The sequence below is a fragment of the Ictidomys tridecemlineatus genome, chromosome 7 (assembly GCF_052094955.1).
Source record: "Ictidomys tridecemlineatus isolate mIctTri1 chromosome 7, mIctTri1.hap1, whole genome shotgun sequence".
Lineage (NCBI taxonomy): Eukaryota > Metazoa > Chordata > Mammalia > Rodentia > Sciuridae > Ictidomys > Ictidomys tridecemlineatus.
The window spans coordinates 19,366,867-19,392,948 of NC_135483.1; the positions used below are offsets into that span (position 1 = coordinate 19,366,867).

General features: G+C 41.9%; 1 protein-coding gene across 1 annotated transcript in view; it reads right to left on the reverse strand.

Annotated features, from left to right (window-relative positions):
- Positions 1-26,082, reverse strand: part of Deptor (DEP domain containing MTOR interacting protein) — a 137,564-nt gene that overhangs the window by 78,982 nt on the left and 32,500 nt on the right. Inside the window, exons 2-3 of the mRNA XM_005316200.5 lie at positions 14,706-14,884; positions 13,351-13,474 (exon numbers count right to left, since the gene is read on the reverse strand). Of these exons, the coding sequence (XP_005316257.2) occupies positions 13,351-13,474; positions 14,706-14,884 (303 nt within the window). The remainder of the gene's footprint in view (positions 1-13,350; positions 13,475-14,705; positions 14,885-26,082) is intronic.

A 26,082-nucleotide genomic window follows, 5' to 3' on the forward strand; every position in this document is an offset into this window, starting at 1 on the left:
CATGATGGGATCAGTCACCTTCTTACTTTCCACTACAGCAATCTTGCTTTTCAGTTCAGCAAATGTATCAGGCATTTACTGGATAGATACCCTGACCCGTGCTGGTCACTAGGAAAACAACAGATAAGGCAAAGTTCCTACTTTGGAAGATCTGGAAGAAGCAGAGTACACACATTCTCTGAAAGCTGGAATTTTTTTTTCTTTTCAGTAGGAATTTTGACCTGTCCTTCTGGCTGGAACCCAGCAAGAGGTCATCAGCACCAAAGCACCAATGGCTTATCTTGGTGCAGAGAAATGGGAAAAAGAAACACAAAGTAGAGCCACTGGTGTGTGGGCAGATGCTCAGCCACCACTTAGCATGACCAGAGGGAAAAGCAGGATCCACAAAAGCAGGATGTGATTCAGTTATTTCTGAATCTGTTTTAGGCAGAAAAGAAACAAAATGAGTAAAATCAATACCCCAGGGCCAGATGAAGGGAGTGGGGGTGATCCACTTGATTACCTTCTCCTCCCTACTGGCCTTTCAACACACATAGGTCCAGAGAGGGAGAGACAAGGGGAAGCCATCCTAGATTTAAATCTCAGAACTGTGGTTTCCAAGCTGTAGTTGGTTTCTAGGATAGTAAACTTCTTCACAAAGTGATGAGGACAATAATACTTATCAGAGTCACTGTAAAAATTAGAGATAATCTGTTTCAAGCATCTACCATACTCCCTGGAATACAGTTGCAATGAGCAATGATACAAGTACACACATGCCCCTCCCCAAGGGTTGATTCTTACAGAGGCTGAAAACAGTCCAGACTGGCCAGAAGACCATGTCCAGGTACCTGCAGGAGGGTGGTGTCTTGTGATGGGTGAAAGAGAGAAAAGGCCAAGTTAAATTACTTAAAAGTAAGTTTTATATTCTAGAGAATTCGAATGCTGATGCCAAAGGTAATTTTGTTTGGGATATTTATTGGGCCACAGTAGAATACGGAGGACATTTTTTTTTTAAATGCCATCCGGGTGGTGGTCTCACAGGTGTGTTCAGTTTATGAAAATTTACTAAGCTGTAGCCTTTGTGGATATTATATTTCAATACATTTAACTTTACAGTTGAGCTAGAAATTTACTTTAGTAAAGTAAAAAATGTTATTTGGATGTTCTTTCTTCAGGGTATGAAAAACTGTTCTTAGGGGCTCTGAAATTAATAAGTGCTTTCTGTCAATTTGGTGCTTTTCCCATTTGGTGGAACAGTGCCCTCATTTTCCCTCCCAAGCTGTGTGTGAAGGGACCTTAATTAAGCAGGGATGTTTTCATTTAGCAAACAAAGCAAGAAAAACAACGCAGCAAGTATACCTCCTGGAACCATCTCCGCACTTAACAAGAAGCCATCACACAAGGGAGCCTCCATCTTTAGAAACTCCCAGCCAGGGCTCCATTGGTATCTCTCCCAGATATTCCCTTTCACTTTATGCCAATGTGCCTCTTCTCTCAGAGGGTCCCACCCTCACTTCAGCTTTGTGTGTGTGTTCTCTGTTGCAGCCTGTTGATCATAGAGGGCTCACCCTGCCTCCTCCCCCTTGATTCAGCCAGAGTGATTTTTGTCTAGAAAGGATTCCATGGTTCTAAATCTCTTCCAGATGGAATCCACCAACACTCAGTGAGAGCTGGGGTCTTTGGACTCAACATGGTGGACATGGTATTCAGTCTCTGCAGGAATTAAAATTTGAAAAATTGAATGCCAATTATGGGAAAATAAAGAGCCAGCCCTGTGAGCAACTTTTGGCCAGTAACTGGAAGACCATGAGCATGTTACTTAGCCCATTTCAAATTCACTTTCCTTACCAGTAAACTAGATGGTAAGGGAAGGACTGAATGAAATTATGTGTAAGAAATAGGATTATAGCCGGACACGGTGATGCACACCTGTAACCCCAGGAACTAGGGAGGCTGAAGCAGAAGGATTGTGAGTTCAAAGCCAGCCTCAGCAACTTGTGAGGCCCTAAGAAACTTAGTGAGATCTAGTCTGTAAATAAAAATATACAAAGGGCTGGGGATGTGGCTCAGTGGTTAAGTGCTCCTGGGTTCAATCCCAAAAGTATTGTGTGTAGAACACAGAAGTTCTGAATAAATAATATTTTCCAAATATATACAATCAGAAGCTATAATTAATAAACATGAATAGAATGATCTTATAATAGTAAACTTTTTTTTTTTGTACCAGGGATTGAACCCAGGGGTGGCTTAACCTGGAGCCACATCTCCAGTCCTTTTTATTTTTTGAAACAAGAGCTTGCTAAATTGCTTAGGGCCTTGCTAGATTGCTAAAGCTGGCCTTGAACTTAATCCTGAGTTGCTAGGATTACAGGCATGTTCCACCATGCCTGGCTAGAATAGTAAAAATCTACTTACTATCTTATTTACAATTCAATATCCCTATGTTTAGGAAAGAGAGAAAGAGGCTGCCCATTGACTCTTTTTCTAAATAAGAATGACCAAACATTCATTTGTCTTTTCATCTCTTCAACAGCATTTAGAAGTACATGCCCTGTGTTGGGTATTGAGATCTCATCATGGGGTAAGGTTTCAAGGTCTATCCCCTCAAAGAGGTTTTCAGTCATGCTGGAGAGACTGAAATATTAAACACAAGTTACCCTGGAGAGATGGCAGCAGGCTGGCACCCAGTGCAACACAGCAGAGGGCAAAGGAGCCAGAATAATTCATCATAATTCAGAACTTCTCCTCTACAAATAGTGGCCACTCAGAGTGCCATGTGTCAGTTTCAACTATGATATTACAGGTAGTACACTATCCAAACAACAACACAGAAAGATCAAGTAACTTTTCCATTTAGAGGGGGAAGGCAATTCAGCCTGCCTGTCAACTCCTAGAGGAAGGAGATAAGAACCCATCTGACTCCCTAAGTGAGTCTCACAGGCTTTGTCAATCAGGGTCCCAGTAGGAAAAACAAGACCATACCAATGGTTAATGGAAGACGGCTTACAATACAGGAACTACTAAAGCTATGGGCAGGGAAACTAGGAGGGATGGTAAAGTTCAAGTCTCAGAGATTGGGTGGGCAGCCATTAACAACTCTAGGCCCGAGGGTTATGGGGACGGGATGGAGGTAGGGTCTCCAGAGCCCACAGAGGATAGATTTAAGGAGAGGGCTGCCTGGCAAGAGCTGTGGCCTTCACTAGTACAGAGGAAAAAGGAATGTCCTGCTCGTCCCTTCACTGACTGAGACAAACCAGGAGGCAGAAGACCATGAGGCCTGTAAAAGCTGTTTATACAGGCCAGCCTCCTGGGAACACAGAAACTTGGAAAGGGCTGAGAATAGATCTAGAAGACAGACAGAAATGTCCCACATGCAGGCTGAACATCATGTAGAATATAACTCTACTGTAGAAAGGCTGGGTTTTGATGCAACTTGGGTAACAGAAGGTTGTTTTTTGTTTGTTTGTTTACTACTGGGGATTGAACCCAAGGGCATTTAATCACTGAGCCACATCCCCAGCCCTTTTATTATATTTTATTTAGAGACAGAGTCTCACTGAGTTGTTTTAAGCCTCACTAAATTCTGAGGTTGCCGTTGAACTCACAATCGTCCTGCCTCAGTCTCCAAAACTGCTAGGATTGCAAGCATGTGCCACCACATCCAGTTCTAGAGGGATTTTTATTGTTGTTATTTGTTTGTTTTGCAGAACCTAGGGTCCTCTACCACTGAGCTGTACCGCCAGCCTTTTTTATTTGAAACAGGGTCTTGCTAGGTTGCCCAGGCTGGCCTCAAACTTGCGATCCTCCTGCCAGAGTCTTCTAAGTAGTTAGGATTATAAATGTGTGCCCCCATACCTGGCAATAACAGGATATTTTTGAGTCTATATATTTCCTTACATATCGGAAACCTAATGGTCCTGGCTTTAGTAAGACTCCATTGGACTTGACCACATTTGTCCTCACAACAAGCCTCTGAATGGGCATCTTCTTTCTAGATCACAGAAGAAAAAACAGACTCAGGAGGGACAAATGTCTTAAGTGGCAGAAGAAGAACTCTGACCCATACTTCTCCAGCTCAGGAATCTTAAATGGTATTTTGCATTCTACCAAGTTGAAAAGTAGCTCTAGAGGTTGACTGGCAAAAATCAATGTTACAGAAACTTGGTTTGTACCCCTGACACTACACAGGATTAGGACAATTTAGCAGAAGTTACCAGTACAGTCAATCTCTACTGTCAACAAGTCCAGGTCATTTTTTGAACAGCAGTGTGTTTACCTTTAAATCAAGTCACTTCTAAATAATCAACCAGAGCTAGAAATCTGCCGATGACAACCTAGGGCTGACGACTTCTGACAAGCACAGCTGGCCTGTTGCCTGATCTGCATAATAACGAAGTTCTAACATTATTGTCATATATTACACAGCAGGGGGAAGGTGTATTACTAGGAAAATGTGATTTCCAAAACCAGATGCAAGGAGTTGGTGTGAGCCAAGTGATGGACACTTTCCTCCAGCTCATTTAAAAATCCATTAAGCCACATATCATTCACCATTATTAAACAGTATTCCTTATGGCTATTAGACTGAACCTAAAGAAATTTTGAGAAGTAAAAGCTTCAAACTGAAAAATACTTTGGGGGGGATGAGACTTTACTGGGGCCAGGGATGCTTTACCACTGAGTTACCTCCCCAGCCCTTTTTTTTATTATTTTGAGACGTGATCTTGTTACGTTGCTTAGGGCCTTGCTGAATTGCGGAGGCTGGTCTCAAACTTGGAATCCTCCTGCCCCAGCCTCCCCAGCTGCTGGGAACACAGACATGTGCCACTGCACCTGGCTCTTCTTCTTTTTTAAAAAATGGGCTCTCACTACATTGCCTAGGCTGGTCTTTCCAACTTGTAGATTCACATGGTCCTCCTACCTCAGCCTCGGAGTAGCTGAGACTACAAGTTAAACAATTAAACCTATAAAACATTTTTGATTAACTGAAAAAAATATAGAAATAAGAAGAGGAGTAGGGGCATAAGCATTTCTATCCCAATGTTTAGCTCCAAAATTCAATTTTTGCATTTTGTTGTAGTTGTTGAGAGATAATTCTCCATGAATCTCTCTCGTTTTTTTATGTTTTACAAACAGAAGTACTAACAGCTTTTGTTCCAGACTAGCTTCTCAAGGATGCTTACACAGTGAATAGACTTGGAAGACTATGGCTCTCCCTAGAGGAAAAAAAAAAAAAAAGGTAGATTTTTCTCTGCCAAAGAAGCAGCAATGTTATATCTCCTTCTGGAACTGAGGGCAGGTGGGTCTGAAGAAGAGCATGATTAAAAAAAAATTCAGGTCCCTGAAGCTTAGGGTTCCTCTTCTACCACGAAACCCACTGGGTGTGCAATGTCCCCGGAGTTCATTGTGCTATTTTGTAGGAACTAAGGTTTGAGAACTAAGTCAACAAAATGATGATACTCTGGTTACTGCTATTACTAAGAATAATAAGGTATCTTTGTCCTGACCCAGGGGTTTCTTATCGTCTACAGTATCCATGAAGAAATGTCAGGCAAATTTGGTAGCTTGCAAGTAAAAGGTCAGACCCCCTAATAGTTTTTTGCTTTGTTTGTGCTAGGGATTGAACCCAGGAGCGCTTTAGCTGAGCTACATCCCCAGCTCTTTTTATTTTTTTATTTTGAGGTCTTACTAAATTGCTTAAGGCCTCACTAAATTGCTAAGTCTGGCCTTGAACTTGTGATCCTCCTGCCTCACCCTCCCAAGTCACTGGCATTACAGGCATGTGCCACTGAGCCCAGCTCTTATCAGTTCTTGACATTAGTTACACATTATCAAAATCATTCCTGAGGGCTGAGGATATAGCTCAGTTGGTAGAGTGCTTGCCTCAAAGCCCTGGGTTAGATCCCCACACCAAATTTAAAAAAAAGAAGAAGAAGAAGAAGGAAAATCATTCCTGGTCACATAAATAGTTATAAAACCTAATAGCTTTTAACCCACTAACATTGTAACTTTAGGAAACTTAAACCTAAGAAGATAGAAAATGTTAATTGGAAGATTCTATTAAACCACTAATTAATTAGGTAGCACAAGTAAAATGCAAATATGCACATATTAGAAAATGTATTGGGGCTGGGGTTGTGGCTCAGCAGTAGAGCACTTGTATCACACGTTCAAGGCCCTGGGTTCCATCCTCAGCACTACATAAAAATAAATTAAATTAAATAAAGGTATTGTGTCCAACTACAACCAAAAAATAAAATATTAAAAAAAGAAAATGTATTATAGTTTGCAAAATAGTTTTAAAATATTTAAAGATAAAATTTGAATCAAGCCAGACTCAAAACAACGGTGCATGCCTGTAATTCTAGCAGCTCAGGAGGCTAAGGCAGGAGGATGGCAAGTTTGAGGTCAGTCTCAGCAACTTAGTGAGTCCCTGTATCAAATTTTTTTAAACAAATCAATTTAAAAAATTAAAAGTTTTTTTTTTTAATCTAAGTTAAAGAACTGGGGATATAGTTCAGTGGTAAAGTGCTCCTGGGTTTTATCCCCGTTCCATCAAATTTTTTGTTAATGTGTTTTGAATCAAATTCAATCAAGTTATAGAACTTGGGATTTCAGTTTGAAATAACAAAACAAGTCAAACACGTGGCACACACCTATAATCCCAGTGACTCAGGAGGGTAGGGCAACCTCAGCAACTTAGCAAGGCCTTCCATAACTTAGCAAGACCCTGTCCCAAATAAAATATAAAAAGGGCTGGGGATGTAGCTTAGTGATAAAGAGCCCTGGGTTTAATCCCTGGTACAAAAAAAGCAATAAACAAAACCACTTCCATATTGAAAATAGAACAAAATGGAATAAATAGCTGGAAAGCTTAAAGACCTTTATTTTTAATTCCAGTTCCCTCTCAGGGTCTATATCAATTATTAAACCTCTCTATAGCTCATGCTTCCCATTTTACAACAGGAATGGTTGTGCCCGCTGGGTATACAGCTCACAGAATTGTACAGAGCATCAAATAAATAATGCGTAAAATGCTTTGTCAACTCTAAGAAGCCAGGCAAGCTAAACCTCTGGCTGCTGCTGCTGCTGCTTGTCATTAAAAGCCAGCTCTCTGTGGCTCTTTCACACCACAAGATCAGCAGCTCATAGCTGTCACAACATGGAGAGTCCTTTGTTCATTCAACAAATATTTACTGTGCCAGGCACTGGGAGAGAACAAAGGAGTGTTCCTGGGGCACATGATGGAGAAACCTCTGATAAGATAAAACACACAAGGGGCTTTGCACTTTGGATACAGCTTCTCTCTTTCATTACTCTTCTGTCCTTGGAAGAGAGCATGAAGGAAGCAGTGGGAATGCTGCTGATCTGATGGCATACCGGCCCTTTAAACCAACTCTTCAGCTGGGTTTAAACCCCTTTGCAGGATAAATGGACCACTAGGGGCTGCAGAGAGAAACTCCTGCTGCTAAGAAGACCAAGGCCCTTTGGATGAAAAACTAGACAAATGTCTCCAGGAACCAGCCCTAGAAGGGCTCTAACTCCATATGAAGACTGAGGTCAAATAAGAATGGAGATATCTCCTCTAAGTTTAAAGATGAAATCATGGTTAGTTGAAAATGTGCATTTCAACTACTAGATTTAGTAAGGAAAGTGCAAATGGTACCTCTAAGTCATATTCGATTTTATAGCTAATTCTATTCATCAGTAAATAGAGCCCTTGATATGTTTTTTTAAGTATTTTTTTTTCTTGCAGTGCTGGGGATTAAAATCCAGTCCTCATGTGTGCTAGGTGAGCACCCCAGCCCAGCACTTGATAATTTAGAGTTAAGTGTTTCTCTTAAAGAGATCTATTTTGCCAACTGCTAAATGACTAGTTCTACAGTTTAGAGGATGCACCACACCTCCTAGCCTCTGAAGGCAGCGTACACAGATTTAGTGCTGCTCTTTTAAGTTATGCATATTTATCCTGCTAACAAAAGTTTCCTTTGAAAACTAAAAATTGTACTGCTGGGGAGAATGTGCCTTCTGTTTGTGTGCTGGCTGTCTCAGGTACACACGCCCATGTGAAATGCAGTGGACAGGCAAGGCTCTCCTGGAGAGAGGCTGTGTTCCGCTTCACTCCTTGCACGCTTAGCCATCCACAGGCCATAGTGCACGCGGGTGGTGCGTGTTCATGAAAGCACACTCTGCCCTGAATGCACCTAGATGAATTCCTCAAAATGACAAGCTGGGGCATCAACCCAGTGCACTCCCGCTCTCTTTTTTCCAAGCTGGCAGCAGATGAGCAGCAGCATGCACAACACTTGGGGGTAGGCTCTATGCTGTGTGCTTGTACATGCTGGTCCACTTTATCCCCTAAGAAGCCTATGAGGTTAGTATAATCAGTACCTCCATTTACTAGACAGGCAAATGGAGGCAGCGGAAGGTGAAGCTATTTGCTCCAAGGCACAAAGCCAAGATCCACAAGCAAGCAGCCTGGCTCCTGAGTTCTTACTAGGCTGCATCTTATAACGACATGATGAACCAAGAATAACAGGTATCATTTATTTATATTATTATAAATACTACTCTAATAGAGCAGGTAGAAATTCTTAAATCTCTTGTTCCATGCCACATACTGTACAGACAAATCTCATATATAATCTTCCCAACTGCCCCTTCTGGATTCTGGCCATACGGTCATTGAAGACAGCAGATCAGAGTCTTGACCACAGCAACCTGCTCAAGGTCACAGAGCAATATGTATATCTGGGATTGGAGACCAGGGCTTTTTGACCCCAATGCCCACCTTCACTGTCACTTATTATGCAGGAGGATTCCTGTCTCCTTCTCCCCTATAACTCTCATCACAGTGGGAAACTTCTGAACTCTTTATTGTCACTCAATCCAGAATCCTTGATATAAGGTAACTGGGGGACATAAACACGGAGAGCCAGCAGTGATTGATATTTTAGTTTCAAAACAGAGTTTCTGTTCAACTAAACAGCAGACACCGCCACAGAGTAGAAAACCAGGGCACCTTAAAATCATCATAGTTCAGTAAAACCTCAGCCAGAAACCACTGAGTTTCAAAGTCCTATTAATAACAGAACAAGCAAGAGAAGAGCTAGGAGGAAACACGGGCAATACAGCGGGTCCCTCGATCCCTCGGTTCCTTGGTCCCTCGATCCCTCAGTCCCTGGATCCCTCCGTCCCTCGGAGTTGGTGGGAAGGGTGCAGACAGCAGCAGGCACTGCCCCTGCCCTGGCTACTGGCCCCCCTCCGTTCCCTCAGGCTGTGTCACCTCAAATCTAATGACTTCACTGCTTTGGGTCTCTGATGCTCCTTCTGAAAGCAAGATGAAGAGGTCATGACCCCATGTTGTAAGGAAGTTCAGATGAAGTAATCTAACAAGAGTGCTTAAAGGAACTTAGAGTTTGCAAATAAAAGGCGCTGTTGTTGCCTTGATCAGGTCTACAGGATGCCCTGCAGACCTACCACGAAGGAGAAAGAGTTGGCTCTCATTTCCCCAAATCGACATCCTGGTCTATCTTTAGTGAAGTTTTACAGAAAGTTCTTCACCCTGACAACTTACAAATCCTTCTGTATGGGAAGCTATAGGTTGAAGTCAATGTTGATTTCATTCATCTAATCTCTACTAATAGAAATATAAAGGGTTTATTAATAGCCTAGTGACAAAGAGGTTAGGGTCTGGGGTCCAGCTGTTATTTTACTGAAATGAGCTTGGATAAGAGATTTAACTTTCCCTGTCACATTTTACTCTTAAAACAGACAACAACAGTATCTAATTCAGAATTGTTATGACAATTAAGTAAAGTGGATTAGTCTGGAAGTCTGATACACAGTCGGCAATCAGCAAATATCTATTGTTAGGGTCTCAGAAGGAAAGTAGCAAAAGGGACACATCTTGCAAATCTTTCATGTATAAATTTAAGAGATATCCCAAATAAGCATTCTGCTGAAAAGAATGTAGGAACTGGGGCTAGGGCTGGGGGTCAGTGGTAGAGTACTCGCCTAGCACACATGAAGAACTGGGCTTGATCCTGGACACCACATAAAAACAAAATAAAGGTTATTGTGTCCACCTACAAGTAAAAAACAAACAAAAAAGAAAAAAAAAGAATGCAGGAACAAAATGTCAATACTAAAAAATTAAAATAATTGAAAAAATGAGCTATAAAACCAACTATTCATATGGTCTCTCTCTCTCTCTCTTCTCTTCTCCCTCCCTCCCTCCCTCCCTCTCCCTCTCTCTCTCTCTCTCTCTCTCTCTCTCTCTCTCTCTCTCTCCCTCTCTCTCCCTCTCTCTCTCTCTCTGTCTTTTAGAAGCTAGGGAGAGCCCAGGGCCTCGGGTATGGTAGGCAAGTACTCTACCAAGTTACATCTCCACCTCCAACTTCTAATGTTATTTTTAAACAGGTATTTAAAACTTACAAAATTCACAAAAAGCCTAGAAAACAAGAAAAGTGCATAAAATATACTCGCTAAAAATAACAGATAGAATAGGTAAACAGAAATGTCACTTCTAAAGGTCCTCAAGTTTGTTCCAGGTGTGTTCCAGCCACCAGAAGGGACTGCCAAGGTTTGCTAGGAGGCAGCTAGGTCATCCAAGGTTAAGTACTTATTAAATTACTTTTTCCTAGTTCTAGTTTCACAAGCAATTTTAGAAATAAATTTCCTTAGATATTGTGACACTGAATATTAATGACTGGAAAGTTAAGTGCACACAGAAAAAGCACAGCAATATTGAAGAACCCATCAAAAAGTTCACGCAGCTGGCTACAGTGTCACACGCCTGTAATCCCAGTGGCTTGGGAGGTTGAGGTAGGAGGATCTCAAGTTCAAAGCCAGCCTCAGAAAAAGTGAGGTGCTAAGCAATTCTGTGAGACCCTGCTTCTAAAAAAAATATGAAATAGGGCTGGAGATGTGGCTCAGTGGTCGAGTGCCCCTGAGTTCAATCCCTGGTATCCAAAAACAAATCAAAACAAAACAAAAAAACTTTACCCTTGCTGTTCCCCTGCCTGGGTCACCTTCCACCAGACATCTGCAAAACTCATGCTCTTCAAATGTCATCTCCTTGGGGACATCTTCCTTGACACACACACACACACACACACACACACACACACACCCCATCTAAAACACCTCACCACCTTCAGTAAATCTACTTTTGTTTCTAACAGTGACAACCACCAGCATTATGCTTCATTACCTTTTGTGTGTGGCAAGGTGGGGAGGGAGGTGCTGGGGGTTGAACCCAGGGATGCTCTACCATTAAGTTACATACCTAGCCCTTTTTATTTTATTTATTTTGTTCTGAGAAAGAATCTTGTTAACTTGATGAGGCTGGCCTCTAAGTTGCCATCCTCTGACTTAGCCTCCCAAGTTGGCATGTGGCCACCAAGCGCAGCTCAGGGAACATTTCCAGTGCTTGGCATGGGGTAAAGGCTCAACATAGATCTGTTAAATAATCAATGAGTAAATATATTTCCTGAAGGCAGAGAGAATATTCGGATGGTCCAGAGATATGCATGTGAATAGGCATACATAGGATGAGAGGAGAAGCAACAGAAGGTGAGGCTGGAGTCTCTTTTCTAGAAGGCATCAACAACTTGAACTCTTCTTCTTGTTATCTTGCCATCGTAATCTTAATGTTATCAATAAAAGCTGACAACAGACATTTTCACATTTTTTTTCCTTATAAGGCTGGGGATTAAACCTAGGACTTCATTTCATGCTAGAAAGCACTACACCACTGAGCTATAGCCCTAACCCTTCTTCTAGACTTTTAAAATTGCTGCTAATACTTGTCCTAAAGTGTGGATATCCAGATTCAAAGGATAAGCTGCAGGGAGAGGGCATGAATGGCTTTGGCAACACAGAATCGTAGTCTGAAGTTATGGTATCTAAATATCTAATACCTCTTAGAATTTTACAAATGGAACCAAGAAAGTGAAAGAAAACAACATCAAGTAGAAGCTCAAATATTCCAATAGAGGTGCTGGTGGATCCTTCCATTCAACTTCAGGTGAGTCAGGGAGATGAGGGATTTTCTATACTTTAAGTTAAAAAATAAGTGCCTGAAGAGCTAGTGCATACTGGGACATAAAATGGTAAGACAAGCTGGATGTGGTAGCACACATCTGTACCCTAGTGCCTCAGGAGGTTGAAGTTCAAGGCCATTCTTAGAAAATAAAAAATATAGCTCAGTGGTACAGCACCCCTGGTTCTATCCCTAGTACCAAAAACAAATAAAATATAAACAGGCAAACAGAAGTCGGACAGAGCACATAGCACAGGAAGGACAGATTTGAGGGGGGTCATCAATACTGAGCTCACATCGGGAATGGCTGTCACCCATGGGGTCTTCCTATGTCCCAGACATCTGAGCTACACACTTGGGATGTGGCATGGCTTCTGATTTCTGCTTGTTTTTTTTTTGTTTGTTTTTTTTTTTTTGGTGATACTGGGGATTGAGCCTGGGCTTGGCACATGTTAGACACACCTGCTACCCCTGTGCTAAATCCTCTGCACTCCTGTCTCTAATGGTTACCCTGGGGAAAAAAACAAGATAGGTAGAATGAGGAAGAAGCCATAGAGTGGCAGGTCAGCTCAGAGACAGACTCCTGGGGGTTCAAGATCCAACAACAGAATCCTTTTCAGAAGAGCAGAAAGATGATCATAGTGGCACTCACCTGTGATTCCAGCAACTCGGGAGACTGATGCAGGAGGACCACAAGTTCAAAGCCAGCATCAGCAAAAGTGAGGCCCTAAACAACTCAATGAGACCCTGTCTCAAAATGAAATATGAAAAAGGGCTGGGGATGTGACTCAGTGGTTGAGTGCCCCAGGTTCAATCCCTGGTGTGTGTGTATGTGTATATATATAAAAGAAGAATAGAAAGATGATTCCTGTAGACATCATGCTACTTGAAGTTCTTGCTACTTCAAGTATCTCTTGATGAGCCCTGATCTTCCCCTGCCCTTGCCTCTGCTTTTCTAGCTAATTCCAAGCCTGAGCCTCCTGCTGCTGCAGCAGCATTCCTCTTCACACATGGTAAAGGGCACCGGCCTCACCCGAAGGGGAGCGCCAAACCCCATCCTTTGTTTTCACTTTTGGAGTTTTTGTTAAATTGACTTAAATATAGAAAAGATGACTTCATTCCTTATTAAGAATCTTATGAAATCAACTTAATTTCTGGCAGAGAAAAGCAAATGGGTGATCGCGTTTTCTCCTCTTAAAAGGAACAGTTATGTAACCAGCCCCCGTGGAGCAGCCAGGCTAAAGTCAACAGAAGGAAAGATGGAGACCGCCCTGCTTCTCTCTACCAGTCAGAATGACAGCTTGGGGTCCCCACACACTTACTTCTCATACAGCCTCTGTCCTCGCATGAACGCCTTCACCTCATTATCCAGCGGGAAGGTGCCATCGTCCTTTCTGAAGCGGTAGAAGAGTTTGACATCCTTGAACTCCTTATGCTCGTCACACACTGAAACACAACATGCACAGAGAGGCAAATGAGGAAAACGAATCACTCTGTATTTAATTACTCAAGTGACGTAAGTTGCTAAGTAAGAATCATTTCACTTCCCAATTCTGCAAGCACACAAATGGCTACTGTATGGGTAAATACATGCACAGTACTTAGCACGCTACCTGGTACACAGTAAGTGCTCAGTCTGACTAGCTATCATCATCATCATTATTATCTATTAAGAGGTTCACAAAATTCATCATTTATTCTACAAACTCTTCTTAAGATGATATTGAGGCAGACGTTAGCCTCAAAGAGCGCACAATCTAGTGAGACAGAGAGAAATGACAGCATGGAGCTAAAACATGGTGTGACGGGGCCATGAAGGGGAGAGGAGAGTCAGGCACAGTGGTGCATGCCTGTAATCCCAGGGGGAGGCTGAGGACAGAAGGATCACAGGTTTGAGGCTAGCCTTAACATGTTCAAATTCAGCCTGGGCAACTTAGTAAGACCCTGTCTCAAAAAACAAAACGAGCTAGGGATGAAGCTCACTGGTAAAGCAACCCTGTTTCTGATCCCCAGTACTGGAAAAAAAAACAACCAAACAAAAAGGAGGTAAAGAGAGACCAGTGCCCAGGAGCCCAGGACCCCAACTTTGGGGAAAGAAAGCTCCCTTGAAAAGTCTGTACATGGAAATCTGAAGAGTAAGTAGTAACTGGGCAAAAAGGAGGGGGCTTGGTATCCCAGCCCGGAGAAGAGGAGCACATGCAAGGGTCCAAACCAGGCTGAGAGATTTCAAAATGTGTTCATGAGGGTTAACTGAACCATTGAGAGAAATGGCAAAAACATAAACAACCTGGATCTCCATCAACAGAGGAATGGATAAGTGTACGATAGCAGCAAAATGAACAGATATACTACCAACATGAGTGAATCTCATAGCGTATTGTTCAAGTCACAAAAGAATAAACATGCATTCTTATAATGGCTCAAAACACTTAAAACAACATGACACGCTACTTAAGAGATGCATACATAGAAAGGAAAAGTCTAAAAAAGTACATGGAAACAAGCCAATACCTCTTGGCAAGAGGACAGGAATGCAACTGGGAAGAGGTACACAAGAGACAACTTAAAGTAATATATGCATTTCTTTTTTCTTTTTCTTTTTGCATTTCTTAAATTCATGAAAGATTTAGCCCTATTTTTCCTCTCAAGTCACCTCGACTGTGGCCACCTCACTCACCATGATGAATAATGCCCCGGTCTGCTAATTTCTGCATGAGCTTAATTGCCGTCTCTCTATCGGAAGCCTCTTTGTGTTCAATCAGCCAGTCAATCAATTCTTTTGCAACAAAACAGTTTGGGTAGGTTTTGAGATGATGTCGTCTATCTTTAATGACCTTTTCTTCATGCAGCCTGAGTCTAGAAAAAAACAATGAACAATTTACTTTAGGAATTTGGAAGACCACATGAATAATTAAACCAATTCCAGAGAGAAGTTAACAAAACAGAAGCTCTAAATGCATCCGAGTGGTACTAAAATATCTTCATGTCAGTTGGTGATTTCCATACTGTCAGAGCTCAAAGGCTCCGGGAGGTGATTCCACCCTCATATCTAGGGATGATACAGGTAAATGTGAGAAGAAAAAAAAAACCACAAGGCCAACCTACAACTCTCCAGCCATTCAGGAGATCAAAGAAAGCTCTCTTATCTTCTACTTTACCTTACACCCTTCCTCTTTCTCCCTCTACCTCTGATGTTATTGAGTCAACCCACCAATAAAAACTCTAGAAACCTATTGAAACAAGGTACTTTCTCTCCATCACAAATTGCTCAGGGTCCACCATAATTTCACTCCTCCATTCATTTAACAAATACTCATGAGTGACTACCACCTGCCTTTTAGGAACTTTGAGGCAGCAGACTCATGCATCATTAAATACAGAAGAAATGAAAAGCTGAGGCAAGGAGGATCCTAAGTTTGAGACCAACTTGGATAACACAGTGAGAACTTGTCTCAAAATTTAAATAAATAAATAAATAAATAAATAAATAAAAGGGTTGGGGATGTGACTCTCTGGCGAAGCTCCCCTGGGTTCAATTCCTGGTACCCAAAAAAGGTGGGGGAGGGAAATGTTTCAGACAATTTTAAGCACTGAATTCAGAAGTTCATGAAACCAACTGTTGTGACTAGGATAGGAAGTATCCTCAGAAGCTACTGTTAATGCAGGAACATTCAGAGGTGAGATGATTGGATTATGAGAACTGTAAACTAAGAATTCCACCCTAGGTTAAATGGACTGACGGGTGGAAACTGTAGGCAGGGGGAGGCATGCCTGGAGGAGGGAGGTCATCAGGGGTCTGCCCTGGAAGGGTGCATCTTCCCCGGGCCCCTTCCCCTCTCTTCCTTTGCCTCCCAGTTGCCGTGAGCTGAGCTGCTCTTCTCTGCTAGGCCCTTCCGCCATGATGTTCTGCCTCACCTTGAGCCCAGAGCAGTCTGAGGTCCGTGGACTGAGACCTCTGAAACCCTGAGCCCCAAATAAACTTTTCCATCTCTAAGTCATTCTTGTCAGGTATTTTGGTCAAGGCAATGCAAAAGCTAAGACACTGCCTAACCTTGATTTAATTACATGAACTAATACATTCCTTTATGCTTAAGTAAGTTGAATCAGGTATCTAATACCAAAATCATCCTAAAACATCCTCCAGTTGAATGGTTTGATGGCTCTGTGGCATTGAAAATTGCGAGAAACTGGTGCATTTAGAGCTGTCTGTTCCTGCACCCAGTCATCCCAGAACTTCCTAGAGTCAGATAAAAGGTCTTTCATTCTCTGGTCTCCTCCTGTGTTCTGCTGTCATGCAAATCACTGTCCTTGTTCCTGAACTCCAACAGTTCCCTTAATCTCCTGCTTCTGTTCTGCCAGGGTCCTCTAAGCTAGCTGGTGTAAAAATATTTATGTAGAACTCATTTGAGCAAAAGCTTGACATGAACATCTAGGAATAAAGAGAATAAGCACATCATGCACGGAATGTATGACATCTATTTTGGTCACTAAAAGGCTGTTTTTTGTACTTTATTACTGATCCTCGGCTAAGGGCTAAAAAACTGAGGGTAAATGTTAATTGTGCTTAATTACTTCACAATGCTCTATCATTTGTAAATTCCATATTTTAAAAAGTCTTTTTTTTAGCTGTAGATGGACACAATATCTTTATTTTGTTTATTTAGTTTGTTTATGTAGTGCCGGGGATTGAACTCAGTGCCTCACAAATGCCAGGCAAGCACTCTGCCACTGACCTACAGTCTCAGCCCCCCACCATTTGTAAATTTCTATCATCTGAAAACTAGAAGTCCAGACATATTAATAAGACTGTCTACAGAAAGGGCACAGCAATAAATCTATTAGAAAAAGAGATGAGGGTGTCAGTAATATTAGGAAAACATCAAAGAGGAGGAATTTAGTAGGCCCAGAAAATATGCTTATAAAAAGGAGTAGTGGAATAGCATTGCCAGATTTAAGCAGGAAAAAAAATCCAGGAAACTCAGTTAAATCTGAATTTCAGAGAAACAACAAATTTTCATACAAACATATCCCAAATGTTACATGAGACCTACTTATAATAATAAAAAATACCCTATTATTCACTGGATCTTCAACTCAAATTCTACTAAGTACCCTGCATATTATCTTATTAAACATGGAAGCTGGTATATTAGAATGTTAGAGGGCACTCTTGTGTCTTCAGGGCTTTCTCCTCTAGGGAAGCTACTTGTGAAAGTTATGTAGAGTACTTGACTCCTCATTTTTATCTGATTCTTCCAGAAAATACTTTGGTCCATGTGCTTGAGGCCAGACCACAGATTTCATGTGCTGAGGACAGGGTAGGAAATACAAACTATAAAGATTATAAATTATAAAGCAGATGGAGTGAAATCAAACCACAGAATCTTATTCAGCCAAATAGCTGGGTATTGTGGCATGGGCCTATAATCTCAGTGACTATGGAGGCTGAGGCAGGAGATCAGGCTCTCCAACTTACAGAGACCCTGTCTCAAACTGAAAAACAGGGTTGGGGATGTAGGTCAGTGGTAGAACACTCCTGAGTTCAAACTCCAGTACTGGGAGAAAAAATATGCAATTAGATTTTACTGCTTTCCTTCTTCGGCCACTTTTAGTCAAAATTTTGCTATGCTTTACTTTTAAAATTATCTGGCTTAATTTGTTTCCCTCTTGGGTGCTAGAGATTGAACCCAGGGGTGTTCTACCACTGACCTACATCCCTATCCCTTTTCCAAAACAGAGTCTACACTAAATTGCTAAGGCTGGCCAGGAACTTGCAATCCTCCTACCTCAGCCTCCCAAATTGCTGGGATTAGAGGCATGCACCACCATACTGAAGCCGGAATTAGACAGGCAGACAGGCAAATGTCAGATCCAGAGAATGGAAGAATTGAAATGTTAATTCCTTCAGAGCCCTTCCTCCACCCTATCAAGATAACCTGCCCCAGCTCCAACCTTTTGCTAAAGTATCCTGTCCCAGGCATTGCCCCTCCCTACAGGGAGTTATAAAGTTGTCAATTAATGACTCCTGGGCGATCCATGCAGACCTTCCCCTGTCCATCTGCTTCTCACCTTTTGGCCACCCCACCCAGCATCTCCTGGCTTAGTCATGAACACGAAGGAGAAAGATAGAGGGAAGACAGCAGGAGAACAAGGAAGCCTAGGACACATAAAAAAGACAGAATACCTCGCTTCTTGGGATACCAGGATACCAGCTATGGCCCCCTCCTCCCTCCTGGGAGAAGTCTGTTACCCTTTTTAAACAAGCCCTGCTTTATATGCTTGCCTCAGCGTGCTTCTCTAATGTTATACTTCAACATGTGGGGAGCAGGACTCATCACCAGTAACTGGCGGTATCAATACCAGGTTTTAACTCTATAATTTTTTTAAAAAAATCAGCTAAGGAAAAAAAAAAAAGAAAAAAGAAATTCCAGGAGTGACAAGGGAAGGCAAGTGGGCTCTCACTGCTTAGGAAAAAAGAAAACCTGAGTTTTCTGTCTTCTGATTCAGGGCTAGTAGAAAAGGCAGTGAAATATAGCTCAATGGTAAGTAACCAGGTGGTGCTGGGTTCAATCCCCAACAACACACACACACACAAAAGAAAGAAAAGAAAAGTTAACTCTCTGTAATCCCAGAGAATCAGGAGGCTAAAGCAGGAAAATCACAAGTTCAAGGCCAACCTTGGCATTTTAGCAAGACCCTGTCTCAAAATAAAAATAAAAAGGACTGGGATGTAGATCAGTGGTAGACATCCTGGGTTCAATCCCCACTGGGTGGAGAGAAGCTCAAGGCGGGGGAAATGACATTCTTTCCTTTTGAGATATCTTAGGAAGGGGTCAAGGAGGTGTCATCCGTCTTTCGTTAGAACAGAGATTAGGGAAAAAAGGACATATCCAAAGTAAGGACAAAACTGCTTGTGTCAAACATAAACATGATGAAAAAAAAGAACTATGCAAAATTGAATAATAATTCACAAAGATTAAAAAAGGAAGAGATCATGCAATAGATTAAATAAGAATCTAGTCTGAAAGAAAATAATTTAGGAAACCGAAAGAAATGACCCTATTCTGATTTTAAAAAAAAACTGAAAAGAACATGAGTTCAGTAAAATAAGAACTCAAAGATGAAATTATGATGAAAAGAAATTTTTAGAGGAAAAAACTGCAGTAAGATCATCATTGTTAAATGAATTACAAACTGCAAGGACAAACAAATTACATAGCTAAAAATTGAAATTCTGATTGAAAAAAGACTTTAATAAAAGAAGGGGGAAAACAAAGAAATTAAAGCAGGTAGAAATATATATTTTAGTATAAAATTAATTCCTAATATTTGCTCAGTATACTCAAGTTTCAGGAACCAACTCAAATAGCCACCTTCATATTAAATCTAAGGAAGGTTTGGGTATTTCAAGAAAAAAAGAGACTGCCCAAGTATTTCTTGGCAAGCTGATGAGGCTCAGTTCTTTCTTTCAATAGGTTATGTTTTAGTTATGGGATGATGTTTCTGGAGGTACAGACCAGGAAGACCCCTGGGAAACCATTCCATATAGCCCTTTGTTCTTTTCTGAGCACACAGGTTTAATCCCCAAGTGTCATTTCAGCAAAACAAAGACTTGGACTGTCAGTAATTCTGTGACAATCAACTTTCAAGCATTGGAGTTCTACGCATCGGTAAAACAGAGATACTGGTGCCCAACTATGTGCTAGGCACAGCTGAAACTGCTTCATGAGCATTGATCCTCGTGACAACTCCTGAAGGCAGGTAATTCTAAACTACAAATGGTACCCATGTAGAGCTGTAATTATTAGTAAAAAAAAAAATAAATGGGCCCTAATTAAAAAAAAAAGTTCACATAAGTGTGCTTAAGTCATCACATGAATCCTTCTAATTAATTCGGTGACAATGACAATGAGTAATTTGTTTAACATGCACAGAGTGGCAGAATGCAAAACATTAATTCTTAGACATGATGTCTGTCAGGAATCCAAGAATAATGAAGACCAATTTACTTAGAAATTGAAATGTGGAACAAGTTTCCATATAATTTGGAGGAGGAGGAATAAGTTATGAGCCAAGAGAGGAGTTTTAGCTCCTGTAAAGTTTCCAAATTAAAAAATTATTAGGTAGTGTTTATCTTTAAATACTACAGAACAGAGCCTTTCAGTTACTGTCCTTTCACGACCCCTGAGCTTGGAGCCCTTCTGGAGAAGTCTCTATGCCTACTGACTCCCATCCTGCTCAGTGGGACAGGGGTGGCACACTCCCCCTCCTGCCCCACCAAGCCCTGGTACATTTCCATGTTTACAAAAACTGAGCAGAAATAAGATGAAAGAGAAAGAATTTTAGATCCAGGATATTGGCTATATGAATACTGATATTTTTAGACAAGTTACCAGGGGTTAAAAAGTGCTCAATAACTGTGCTACCATCTTTTTTCTTTTATAGTCAGAAATACAGAATTCTGAAAATGAGCACTGAAATTTGCATATCACAAATTGGGTGTGGTAGTGCACACCAGTAATCCCAGCTATTCAGGAGACTGAGGCAAAAAGGATCATGAGTTCAAGGCCAGCCTGGGCAATTTGGTGATGCCCAGTCTCAAAAATCAAAAAAATAAAAAGGGCTCAGGATGTAGCTCAGTGAATGATAGAGCATTTGCCTAGCATGTGCAAGGCCCTGGATTCCATCCCCAGTACTGCAAAAATTAAATTAAATAACTAAAAACTATATCTCCGCTTTTTAGAGTAATTGATTTCCCAAGGTTTACTACTAGGGCTGGGATGTAGCTCAGTGGTAGAGTGATTGCCAAAGTTTTGCTCCTTATCATTTGTTTTAAAAAGAAAAACATTTCCTTTTACTTGAACTAAACTTCTTTCTTTCAAATTTTCACAACTTTTCAAAACCTGAAAATACACATCTCAAAGAAAGGGAGAGAGTAGCCATATTTCAAAGCCTTGTTGGAAAAGACAAATTTCTACAGAACAGAGCCTCTCATGAATAGCACTCTTTAGTGCTCGAAACACATGCTCATTTGTCTGCATAGGGCAGGGTCTAAGTGGAAGAGCCCTTGACCTCTGGTGGTCCCTGTACACATGCACAGGCAGGACAATGGGAAGGCCCAGGGTACAAGATGCTCCCCAGTCCAGCTTACAGTCATAGGTACACCAAGCCCAAAGACCCCTTGCCAGATTTAAACCAGAGTTGAGGTTTTCAAACTCTATGCCATGGCACATTTTCTTCAGGTGAAAACTTCCCCAAACAGCAAATCAAGAGCAAGGCAGGGTGCTCTGGTTAAGAGGCAGCTCTGCTGTCCAATCCAGAGTATTGAAGCCAGAATTAGACAGGCAAGGGTCAGATCCAGAGGATGGAGGAATTGAATTGCTAATTCCTTCAGAGCCCTTCCTCCACCCTTATCAAGATAACCTGCCCCTGCTCCAACCTGTTGCTAAAGTAACCTGTCTCAGGGATTGTCCCTCCCCATAGGGAGTTGTTAATTATGCCCCATTCCTGCCCAGATAACTCCAGTTTGGCCCCAAAGCCCCATGTGCTTCTCACCTTTTGACCATTGCACCTGGGCATCTCCTGGGCATAGTCACACACACAGGAAGGAGAGAGATCAGGGGAAAAGGGAAGGAGAAGAGGAGAACAAAGGTCTAGGACACATAAAAAGGCAAAACACCCTGGCTTCTTGGGATACCAGGATACCAGCTATGGCCCCCTTCTCCCTTCTGGGAGAAGTCTGATACCCCTTTTTAAATAAACCCTGCTTTATATGCTTTCACTTCTCTAATGTTACACTTCAACGTGTGAGGGAGCAGGACTTCGGTAACCGGCAGTATCAGTATTCCCTGGTGTTCTAACACACACCCTCCACAGCCCCAGAGTACCTAGAATTTGTGGAACAAAGGTTAAAAATAAAACAGAAGAAGTTGAGGAAGTCGAGGAAACCAGACCATTAGGAATGAGGCGCAGTGGCCCAAACCTGTAATCCCAGCAGCTCCGGGATGCTGAGGCAGGAGGATCTCAAGTTCAAAGTCTCAGCAAAAAGTGAGGCACCAAACAACTCAGTGAGACTGTCTCTAAGATACAAAATAGGGCTGGGGATGTGGCTTGGGGGTAGAATGCACCTGAGTTCAATCCTGGTACCATAAAAAAAAAAAAAGAAAACGGGAGACAAGGTTGCTGAAGCTTCCAACAAGGGGTGGTCAGGGACAGCAGGCTCTGGAGTGCCTTGGTTCTTTAGAGGGCTCCAGTTTCTCTTTGGAGCCTTGTGCCCCTTTTAATAACCAGGACACAACCCTGCCCCTCAGATGGCTGAGTGAGCCTTGACTCTCTAGATCCAAAATTCACAGTACCCAGGCTCCAAGCAGCCCCTCCTCTCACCCCAGGCCCCTCTGAGGCTCCCTTGCCCTGCCTCTTTCTCACCTCCCGGACACTCTTGACTCTTCACGCCTTGAGCATGAGGACACCATGCTTTAGAATACGCCCTCTTCCCACCTTCAGCAATTCAAAAAAATCCTACTAGCTCTTTAAGGGTCAGCTTTCCAAGGGCGCCTGCTCTGTGAACACTTCCCCACACCAGGAAGCAGCCTTCTTTCCTCTATTCTCCTACAAGGTATTTTAGTGCCACTGTAGAGCATTCATCCCACCGTATTACAGATATATGTGATCATGGACAGAAGGGGACAATTGCTTATTTGTTGCTGCAATTCCAGTGCACAGGAAATGGTAGGGGATCAATCCTGGATGAGAAAATCAGTTAGCACATACTATACTCTCAGCACCGTGGGAAGCATAGACAAAATAGTCTTTGGACTAACAGAGTCCAAAGCAACCCATACTCAACACACTGGGGAGAAAACCCAACTCTGTTTTAGTGGCACTTTTTTTCTTTCTTTCTTTTTTTTTTTTTTTTGGTATACGGGGGATGGAACTCAGGGACACTTGACCACTGAGCTGCATCCCAGCCCTATTTTGTATTTTATTTAGAGACAGGGTCTCACTGAGTTGCTCAGGGCCACACTAAATTGCTGGGGCTGGCTTTGAACTGGAGATCCTCCTGTCTCAGCCTCTGAAGCCACTGGGATTACAGACATGAGCTATCACACCCAGTTTGGCTGCATTTTCAATCCCCTTGATTATGGAATTTAAATCAAAAAAAGAAAAGAGGTGGGCATGGTGGTGTGCACCTGTAATCCCAGTGGTTCATAAAGCTGAGGAAGGAGGATCACAAGTAAGAGGCCAGCCTCAGCAACTTAGTGAGACCCTAAGCTTAACAATACCCTGTCTCAAAACAAAATATAAAAAGAACTGGGGATATGGCTCAATCATATGCACCCCTGGTTTTAATCCCAGTACAAAAGGAAAGAAAATGAAACCAAACCAAACCCCACCATCCCATCCTTCATCTCCGACAGTTGGTTCCTAGGCTTTAGATTCAAGGTGATTCTGTAATATTCTATTCCGGTCCAGCTAACCAGCTGCTAAAATTGCATCAGACAATTTCCTCTTTCAGCCCTAGGAGAACAAACATTACTGAGTGCAGGGTGTTAATAATACCTACAAAATCACTGTCCATCTGATAAGAAATGTGGATACTGTTTTTCAAAAAATAGCTCACAGAGAAATGCAGCAGGCTGCGGGACCCAGAAAACAGAGGGGAGACTGAAAGCACCTATTCTCATTTAAAAACAGTGTCCTAAATCTCAGCCAAAGTCAACATTTTGAGTTAAGAACATAGCAAACGGAACAGAGAGCCTTGTGATGTGGGCAACAGCCCCAACACAGGTGTGCCTTAAGCCAAAGCTATTGTCCTTTCCACATGTTCTGCCACAGCCAGTGAGTGTCCTTGGGGACCTGAGAACCCAGAGAAAGTCACTGTAAGTCATTATCCTTGAAAGGCTCTGAGCCTAAATAGGAACAAATGAAATTTAACACAACTGCATTACCTTTGGGACTTATTTTATAATTAAAAATTTAAATTATCAAAATAAATGCTCACAGTAGAGAAAAATTCAACACATACTAAATGAAAACTAAAAGCCTCCTTTCTGGATTATTGAAGCCAGTAAACTAGCAATAAACTGATCATTGTTGAAGCTAGCTGAGAGGAAAGTGTGCTTATGTATACTGTAGTATCTACTTTGATATATGACATTTTCCTTGCTCTCCACCTTCCAAAAAAAAACCCTGATATTAATCATTGCTTATGTAATTCTGCAGAAATCTTCTATATATATACACACACATATGGTTTGATAAGTATATTTTTATATGAAATAGGATCATAATGCACATTTTGTAGTATTGCTTCAAGAAACTGCTTGAATGCTCCCAGCCTGACCAGAACAATAGAACACGGACAGGAATGGGAAGGAAAGAGTACAGAACTGTAAACAGAGCATGTGTGACTTTGGTGAATCAGAAGGAACTGGTCTGGGACTACATACACACACACACTAACTCACTCACAACAGGCTAAAAGTGGCAGTACCCACTTCGCTTATTTATTTAGCACACAGGGGCACTCTACCACTGAGTTTTGTCTCCAGCCTTTTTTTAATTTTTGTTTTTTTTGAGACAAGGTCTCACAAAATTGCCTCAGATTTGCCATCCTCCTGCCTCCGCCTCCTGAGCTGCTGGGGATTACAGGTGTGTGCCACCATGCCCAGCTGCAGTTCACTGTTGTAGAAAATGTTCATGCCAAACATTCCACTAGCAAATCCTTTTCAGGAGGTTGTAGGCAATTGTTCTGTGAATGAAGAACAAAGCCAGAATTAAAGTTCTACTCCAAGTCCTTCTAGGGAATGTGTGAAGTCGACACAAAGCAAAATCCCCTATGAGCTGTCTCAGGTCATTGCAATGCATCGAGATGGCAAACATACCCAGAAAGGAATTTTTATTCCAAATCTCATATAACACATAATCCCTTCTAAATCATGATGAAGGAGTATCAGTAGCCAAAATAATAGTAATATGCTGCATCTGGATGGAGCCATACACCACCAGAGCCGAGCCTCACAGGAAGGCAGTGTCACGCTCATCTGACAGATAAAGAGGGGAGTTCAAAAAAGTTAAGAGACTTGATCAAGTCACATTTTAATAATAAGAGATCAGGACTTGAACCCAGATCTTCTGATTGCTATGTTTAAAGAGCTTTCAGGTCATCAACTGTTTGGTGGTAGGAGCACCTGTTTGGAGCAGTGCTCAAAAGAAGAAACATTCTAGGTATGTCCAAGTGCCATAATAAAAGTGAGAACTTACGCAATTTACACATCACACAGACAATGCCACCAATATACAGGTCAAACTCAACAGAAATGCCTACAAAAGAAGTCATCCTGCTATCCTTACGTTTGCATAAAGAAGATGTCATATGATTAACATGACACTCCAGGGGGTAGGAAATGGGCAGAGGATTAGACCATTCAGAGAGTTGGTCATTTCATGTGAGATATCTGCTTCTCAATGATGTTTGCCTAAAGGCTTGTGAGGCCTTTCTAATCTCTGACCTCATTCTTGAGATAAGAGGAAAATACAGGGTCAGGATGGGAAGTTCTCTAGGTCAGCTTTCTTTATCGTGGGTTAAACCTATGATTTTCACTTATTCTTTCTCCATGTGAGCTCTGTCTCAAGGGCTCTCTCCTTCTGAAGAAACAAAAGCGCACCATATCTCCAGGTCTGATCTGTCCTCTGATGAGTCAGAAGAAATGTGCTCTTCCTGCTCATGAAGCACCTTTCCAAGAAGCACCAAGAATTTCTGTTTTACAAACAGGCCATTATTTGTCTACACACCTCGCCCAGGAGCATTAGGCCTCTAATTGCCATCTTACAGATGAAGAAACAAGTCCAGAATGGTTCGGAGAACTTGCTGAAGACACAGCGTGACTCACAGGACCAATACTGGTTACAGTGGCCATCAGCCCCGGCTGTCTTGGTAAAGGACAGGGCAGCGTTCTCCACTCTTGGCCCCTGTCCCTGTTGTCCCTCTCTGTCATGAAGGGATGCTTGTCCTGACTTCTACAGACACAGGGTGAACTATATTCTCTTAGAGC